Below are 8,386 nucleotides of genomic sequence, written 5' to 3'. Positions count from 1 at the left end.
ACTACCATAATATTTAAGCCATTCTAATGATCATTTACCAGCACTGCTCCTGCTAGTCTCCAGGCTTCTCAAAATCCCCAACTCAGGCAACAGGAACAGTGAGAATTTCCTCAGCTTCTCTCTTGAGAAAGTGAACAAAATTCACCCATTGTGTAAGCATTTTCCCCAATCACAGAGAAGGCCATTTTAAAAACACAGTTGAGTACAAAATCATGTTAAAAAACAAAAGTAACAGGACAGCCAAGTTTCCAAATCAAAAACCTAAATTTTAAAAAGGCCCAAATTTGCAAAATAGAAAATACAAGTTGTAACTTGATCTTCTGGATAAGACCCCTGAACGGACACCTCACTGCATGGTGTTGTCTCTTCCAGTTTTATTTTAAAGCTGTGTGTATTGACTTTGGACTTGAGCCAGGTGAAAAGATTTAACATGACAAAGAGAGCCATTGAAGGTATCATAGTTATAAACTTCCTTGTTTGTGGGGGCACTTCACCTAAACAGGGCATAAGTCTCAAAGCTGAGGATGGAGCACGGTGGAGACGTGTTGTTTGGACTGCCTTTGGATTTCTGATCAAGGTGAAAATATTATCAGTGGATTTTTTACTTTACTCATTCGACTTTGTCTGAGAAAAGATGTCTGCAGTTGTGAAAGGAGGGCTCACAATGCCCAAGTTTTTCATTCTTTGCAATACACCATGACGAGCTTACTAGCTGAAAAGAACATTTTCAGATAGTGAGTTGAAATCACTCCATTGCTAATAATCAGAAATAGCATCTGCATCTCACCCCCATTTATTAAATGTATGTATCGTACATTTATACATATATATTCTACTGCCTATTATAGGACAAATATTTTACCTGATTATCTAAGCTGATAATTTATAAAATGTTTAAGGCCCATATTAGCCCTTCATTCCCAGTTTGAAATCAGTGTTAGTAAATTCAATGAAATTAGAATATTCCAGAAATGACCTTAATTTTATTTTTCAGGAAATGATGACAATGTATTTAATTTTTTTTTAATGTAGATGATTTCTTGTTGAGAACAAAGTTTCAAGAGTTTCCTAGCCTGGGGTGGGTAAGTTTTCCAGGCTTTCTTTTGCTGATCTTGTTGATATAATTGTGAATTGGGCTTGATGAATGAGTTTAGTTGTCCCCTGTCTGACGAGCTTTAGTAGCTTCATGCATTTTAATCAGTCCAATGATTCATTTATTTTCCACCTTTTTTTTTTTTTTTTTTTTGGCTGTGTGTGGGATCCTTCCTTTTTAAAAATGGTCACAACAGGATTAATTACCCTTTGCATTAATCCTAATTTTTTTTTTCAGATAACCCTCTAAATATGTAAGGGTCGCAGGTGCTAAGGATTCTCCTTATAGAGTATAGTGATCATGATTTTTGTGTAGGTTTCTCTGTACTGCACAAAGGTCTTTGTTTAATCATATTACACAGTAAAGTGTTAATCACCATTTAAGTTTTTCTTTGTCTTGTAACTTCATTAGTTGAATACACACCTCGCTCTGGAAATATTGTGACCCCTTCAGTAAAGTTTCAGTTGGCTTTGAGCCATAAATTCTGGGCAAATTGTAATTCACGGCAAAAATCTGAAGAAAAGCAAATACTTAGAGTTAAGCATTTAAATTAACTTCATTCACTTCCTTAAAATAAATGCATCGAGCATTATTTTCCCATATGAATGAGTGAAATCTGTTCTAATCAAAGTGAACAGGTTTCTTGATCATGGAAAGTGAACTTCTAGGTAACTTCTGAAAAAGCAAATTTCTACAACTGAAATAATTTAAGGAGCGCAGAAATGAATACTCTAATGCATCAGAGTATGAGCACTGAGTAAACAAGTCTGCTTCACTTACTGTATCTCCATGTAGCCTCTACCTGATTTCTACTTAAGCCTTATAGTAAGTATACTTTGTAAAATGTAAATTTTAAGATAGATAAATATACGAAGTATTGCATTTTTTAACGAGTTTCTCAGCACTACACCTGATCTATTCTAGAAATACTTCCCTCTTTCCCTCGGCTTCAGGAATCCATTTGAATAATTTCTCCCTCAATCTGCAAGTGGGGGAGATTGACTATTTTAAAAAATAAGATATGAAAGAGACAAACTATTCAGACAATGTATTATCAAAAGCATGCTTAGAGAAGCACTACATCTATCTTTTGTAAAGTTATTTTGCAGCAACTCTTCAAAAACACACAAAACTAAAATTTGGATTTACATATTTTAATGAGAAAATATTATTTGGACTAGATTCATAATTTAATGTAGACACCTTTTTAAAATTCTTTGTCTTAAAACAGGCATGCTGGGAACAAGAACATCAATATTTAAAATGCCATGCTAATTCTGAACAAGGAGGGAGAAAAATGAAAGGCAAAAATTTTACAGCCCTGATGACACTACAACTTTTTTTTTTTAACTTAAGCAGGTCACACCAGAACAACAGTTCGTTTTCCAGCAAATTACCTAAGACTCTAAAGGAATATAGCAAACAAAAGTGCATTTTACACAGTGTATAATCATTCCTATTCACAAGCATTTACATCTCTTTGCAGCCCTTTAGCTTCTTGGGAAAGTTCTTGTAGCAAACAGAAAGACTTGTCCATGGGAGACCTATCCGGTGACATCTCCTTCATGTTACCAGTGAGCTAAGTTCTTCTAGGGTTGCCCTTGATGCTTTCTTAGTTTGGGCTTATTTCATTTTCTTTTCTTTTTTTTTTTTTTCCTTCCAACAATAAAATAAATAGCTAAAAGGTCTCTAAGTAATAGGAAAGTTAACATCCCAATTAACTTTCCATCCCCCCTTCCCTCCCCTAAACCTGGTCAGAAATGAAGAGTAAACATTCACATTACAACAGGTACTTGTAAAGTGGGCTTTGCCCGCTCGCCCGCCAAGCAATACAGATTCAAGTTCACTGTTTACATTTTACCGGGCGCCTTTGTAAACAATACTACAAGGTTACTTTTAGTTTTGTTTTGCTCGTGTTGAGGACTAGCGTCCCCTTCTCAGTTTGGCAGCCTCTCCCCTAACTCCCAGTGCCTGGAGCCTCTGGCAGGAAACAAAAACAAAACAAAACAAAACAACTCCGCAGAAGCTGGGAGGCTGGGCCGCTACTCCGGGAAGCTGTGGTCCGCCCAGCCCCTGCCCGATGGGCGGAGGCGAGTGGGGTAGGAAGATTAGTGGTCCCTTTTCCGGCAGATTTCCAAGACGTAAACGAGATCCGGCCCTCCGCTGTGCGGCTGCAGCCCTAAGGGGAGATCTGTTCCAGGAAACCTCTGAGGCGGTTTCTCTTGTCTTGGAACTAACTGCGCGGAGTCCAGAGCCCCGCCGGTCCAGGCCGAGGGAAGACGTGCTCCTCTCGGCAAAGGCGGGAGGCAGGATCTCCCCAGCCTCTTAAATGGGAGAGGGTTTGGGCGCGGGGGGGGGGGGGGGCGGGAATCGGAGGGCTTGGCTCAGGTGCCCCCTGCCTTCCCCTCTTGTGAAGGCGAGGACAGCTCCCACGCGCCTCCAGGTCATCTGCAAGTTCGTGTTTTGTCTTCTGGGTCCAAAACAAAGTTCTCCTGGTGGGGAGAGGGTTGGCCGAAGGTGAATTGGATAAGTTAGGGTGGCGGTCCTAGGCGGAGGAGGGCAGGGCTGGGAGGCTGGGAAGGCAAATAAGCTTGCGGGAGGGGGACAAGAGGGGGCTCCGGCTGTTGGGGGTCAGTGCACCGCCACCGAGTGCAAGGCGGAGGCCGGGCTGGTGAGCGTTTCACTGGGAGTGGCGGGGCTGCTTTGGCTGGTGGCTGTTTGCGAGGACGTGGGGCTGAGCGAGGGCGGCGAGTTCGAGAGCAAAGTGGGGATGGGCGCGGGCAACGCGGGCAGCGCGGGCACTGCGGCCGGTGTAGGCTTGATTGGCACCGGGATTGCGGGCAGCGTCTGGCCTGCTGCATGGCATAGCGGCTTCAGTGGCACGCCGTAGGCGCTGTAATCGCCACTAGCCATGGAGATGGGGGTGGCTGAATCGATCATGCCTGCGGAACCGTACACGTGTGGCCAGCCAGTGCCCAGCGAGCTGCTCATGGTAGTCAACTGGTTGGGGAGCGGGTAGGCGGCGGGCACCGGCTGCATGGCGGAGAAGGCCAGACCCCCAGGCATCTTGTACTCGCGAGCGATTATATTCTCGATGGCGAAGGGGTGCTTGAAGCCCGAGGGCTGTGCCACGCCGCCCAGGTTGTAGGCGGCGGCAGGCATCTGTGGCAGGTGCGTGCCGGAGGCCGCAAGCGCGCTGAGGCGCAGCTTGGCCTGCTGCTGCAGATACTGCGCGGCGTCGGCGGGCTTGCTGGGAGCCAGGTGGTCGGACTTGAGCACCTTGAAGCGCTTGCGGCGCCTCAGGAAGCTGCCGTTCTCGAACATGTCCCCGCAGCTGGGGTGCAGTGCCCAGAAGCTGCCCTTGCCGGGCTGGTCTGGCCGCCTCGGGATCTTGATGAAGCAGTCGTTGAAGGAGAGGTTGTGGCGCAGGCTGTTCTGCCAGCGCTGCGTGTTCTCCCGGTAGTAGGGGAAGCGGTCCATGATGAACTTGTAGATCTCGCTCAACGGCAGCATCTTCTCTGGAGAACTCTGGATGGCCATGGCGGTCAGCGAGATGTAGGAGTAGGGCGGCTTTTGGTCGCTGTACGTGTTGCGGCCGGGCCGAGGCATCTTCTTGTTTGCCCCCTTCTCGCTCCGGGTCCGCGCGGGCCGGCGGCTGCTTGGATCTGGACGGGGAGAAGATAATGGGAAGAGGGGGGAGCATGGATGCACAGACAGACACCGCGAGGCCAGCCAGCCAGGCCGAGTACAGACCAGACTTGGTGGGTAGGGGCTGCGGCGCCGGATCAGCCCGCGCCCGCACTCTTTAGCTGGCAACTTTGAGTGCAGAGTGGGGTGCGGCCAGGGGGCGCGAAAGGGGAAGCCGATGAGCTGCGCGAGGGAAGCATAGAAGTGAGCTGGACCTGGAGCGGGACTGGGGCAGGGATGCAACCAGAGGGCTCACCTTAAAGTTGCTCCAAGTTGTGCGTCCGCATCCGGGATGGCACTGCAGCTCTCGGGTCCCTCCCAGTGCGCAGCCGGGACGCAGTGTCGGGTCTCGGCTAGGCTCCGCACGTCTCCGAGCTTCGCAGCTCAGCCCTGCAGCGCCGGGAGCTGATCAGTCCGCTGAGCTTCTGGCCGTGAAATCCCCGGGCGGCCAATCTCGGCTGCAGAGTCCCCGCGCAGACGGCAGCAGGGCGGCCTCGGGGCTCGGGAGGGCGCTGCTGTGGGCTCCGCGGCTCCGCTGAGCTAGGTGGCTGCCTCCATATCCTCCCTCGAACCATCTGATAGTTTTAAGCGGTGACAGGAGCAGAAAAGACCCCTGTAGCGGCGCTTCATTAATGTGCCACTTCTTAGCTATCATATGACAATCGCCTTGGGAGGAGGAGGAAGAGGAGGGGGAGCGGGGGCTGCAGAGGGAGGGGACTGAGCGAGAAGGGAGAGCCTGGCCAGCTCTGGTTTCTTTCACACCTATTTACATGGACACCTTGGCCAATAGGAATCACTTCCAGCTCAAGACGCCCAGAGGGGGAAGAGCCTGGGTCGCCGGTGGTGAGCGGGACGCCGGCCAGGGTGCGCGGTGTGAAGGTATGAGGAGGTGGCGGCCGCGGAGCAGGGATTCAGGCGACCACTCACGTTCACAGACCGAGCTGCCGCGCAGATGATGTTTGACATGGAAATTGCTTGGCTGGGGTATTCTGTTTCCTCTGCATTGTACCGGGTTTGTATTGTTAGCTAACTTAAGGCACGGCTTTCCCCTGAAGCAGACCCTTCTCCTGCGCTTGGCAATATGGGGCTGGTTGCATGGGATATTACAATGAAAATACACCCTTCCCCTTAGTTCTCCAAGATACAGGTCAAAGTTTGATTTGACCTTCCTTGGCTACTGCCATAGCTCTACACACAGTGAGTGTGTAGCTTAAGTGATGGGGTTTTAACAATACTTACAAAAATATAATCGGACAGCCCCTTGTAAAAACCCATTTTGTAAGTGTATCGACCAAGTTAAAAAAAAGTCTCTCTGGGCCAATAGGAAGGGTCTTCACTGTAAAAGTCCTTTAGGAATTTAATTAGGCACAGGATGAAGGCTCTGGGGCTGTTGGGGCAGGCAGTATGTGGACCTGGGGCAGGGCCGGAGTTTGTTTGACACACTTTATCATCAGATGAATGGCAGGGTCTCATGCTTTCCCCAGGTGGCTGGAAACTTCAGGAGTTAGCCATTGCATGGAGGTTTGCATTTTACAGCCGGAACTTCGTCCCTGTCTCCATCCCTCCCCCTTCTCCATCTCCCCCCACCCTACCCCTGCAGTTGACAGAACATATGTAGAGCGTAGAGAGCCTAGCAAACGCTGCCTGCCGACCCACTAGAACAGCAGTACCTTCTAGACTTGACAGTTTTCCTTTTTGGGAGAAAGGACAGAGCGGGGATGTGCCTAGGGTCCTCCTGCCTAGTGCCAGCTGTAGGCTCCCTTTGGTCCAGATCAGTCTCCAGAGATTCAATGACTTATTATTATCATCATTATCATCATCATCATCATCATCATCGTGGGCGGCAGTGGCGGCATCATCATATTGCTTTGAAATAGTGAGTGGACCCTGCCTGCATGCACTTAGTCAAGGAGTAGACCCTGGGAGTTCCCACTGGTTTCTGCACATTCTCCAACCTTTATGGGTTTTTAAAAGAAATTTCCTTTTACCTCGTTGTTAGCCTCTTTTCCCACTCAATACCTACTGCCCACCCTGAATCATCTTCAATCCGGAAATATGAGAGCTTTCTCTCCCCCCCACCCCCCCAGGAGGAGGAGGTGATGGTAGTGGTGGTGGTAGGAGAGTTCTGGGTGTGAAGTTTGGATACTTTTAGTGATATTAGAGCATTATTAGTGGAGCCATTTGGAGTTAGCATAAAAATCTTTTGGCGCACGTGCGCGCGTGCACACACACACACACACACACACACACCCCTCCATTAACCACAGTTTCAGAGGTGGTCAATAACTCACCAAAACGTAACTTAAACACGATGAATTTAGGAGATTAAACAATTTCATTAATATTGAAATGGCTCTCGTGTCTGGGCTGCCTTGCTTGAGATGCAAGCACACGTTTTTCAATATTAACAGAAGTGCTTGAAGAAAAGAATAATGTCACCTTCTTAATTCGGAAAAAATAACCAGGAGGAGGAGGTGGGTTCGAGGGGTGGAGGCGGGACGCTGACCTGTCTCTGGGGGCACGGCTTGAGAAGGGCAGATAAACCCTCTGCAGATAAACGGGTTGGATTCGGGTGGAACCTCCGCGGAGCTTTGGCTAAAGGCGGCGCCGTCCTTGCCTGAGCGGTGCGCGCTTTAGCTCCTAACGAGGGGTGGCATTTGGGGCTGTTACTTGGCGCGGCCCAGTTCGGCTTGAGGGTCCAGGGATGGGAGGAGCTGGGGAGACCTGGAGCCTAAGGGACCCCGATGAAGAATAGTAGCGAGGGCTTGTGTTTTCCAGACGGAAAGGCGTTGGTCCACAGCTTTCGGCTTCAGAAGGCAGCTGGCCTCGGAGGTCCAGAACTAAGGGAGCTCCTGTGGCGGAGGCAGGAGTGCTCCTGGGAAGGAAAGGTACCACCATCGAAGCCCCCAAGGGTCTTTTAGAATCATCTTAGCAAAAGTGTGCATACTGATCTATAGAAACGTAGATTAAAATATTGAGAGTGGTTGGATTGGGGATATGTAAGGAAAGGAGTGAAAGATCTCCATTCCCCCAGTGAGGGCCAGGAGGATTCTTCTCGCAGGGTATGTGCGAAAGCTTGTTGAGGGTGGGGGATGGGGAGGGAGAGAAATGTTTTCTTGTTTTAACAATTGCCATTTTGTTGCCTTGCAAAGTGCCTTTGTATGGCTGTCGAAATCATTGCGTGGAATAAACAGAAGATTAACTAAATTCTAAGAAGTGGAAGCGTTTGGGTTAAAAAAAATAAGTTGAAATAAATCTTTGTCCATCTCCCCAGGGAAAGTTGTCACCAAGTCTGAGACGCGTGAGGATATAAGTAGGTATTCGTGTTCGAGGAATCTTCAGAGTTTGGCTAGGGTGAGGATGGGAGGTGAGGCATATTGCCTATGCCCGGGATTAATTAAGGAAATCAAACCCAATAGCACAAGTTTGCCTTGGGTGGGGTGAGGAGCTGTGAGATGCACATTTAAAACACATTCTTTACTACAGAATTCTATTTCAGATCCTACCGAAGAGCCTGAGGGAAGGGGGAGGGGATTTGCATGCCATTTACAGCGTTTTAAGACCGGTATAATGAAGAAGAGGAGGGAAGAAGCACTTTCCAGAAAT

The 8,386-nt window shown here is 48.4% G+C and overlaps 1 protein-coding gene across 1 annotated transcript; it reads right to left on the bottom strand.

Moving 5' to 3' along the window:
• Nucleotides 1-2,237: 2,237 nt before the first annotated feature.
• Nucleotides 2,238-5,383, bottom strand: FOXB1 (forkhead box B1). Its single transcript, XM_059179594.1, has 2 exons — nt 5,037-5,383; nt 2,238-4,758 (listed from the first exon to the last, which is right to left on the bottom strand). Exon 2 carries the CDS (start codon nt 4,700-4,702, stop codon nt 3,725-3,727), a length of 978 nt encoding a protein of 325 aa, XP_059035577.1. The 5' UTR covers nt 4,703-4,758; nt 5,037-5,383; the 3' UTR covers nt 2,238-3,724.
• Nucleotides 5,384-8,386: the final 3,003 nt, after the last annotated feature.

This window comes from Mustela lutreola, chromosome 7 (assembly GCF_030435805.1).
Source record: "Mustela lutreola isolate mMusLut2 chromosome 7, mMusLut2.pri, whole genome shotgun sequence".
Taxonomy (NCBI): domain Eukaryota; kingdom Metazoa; phylum Chordata; class Mammalia; order Carnivora; family Mustelidae; genus Mustela; species Mustela lutreola.
Note: the sequence above shows the minus strand (reverse complement) of the source record. Positions and strands in the feature narration are given on the sequence as shown.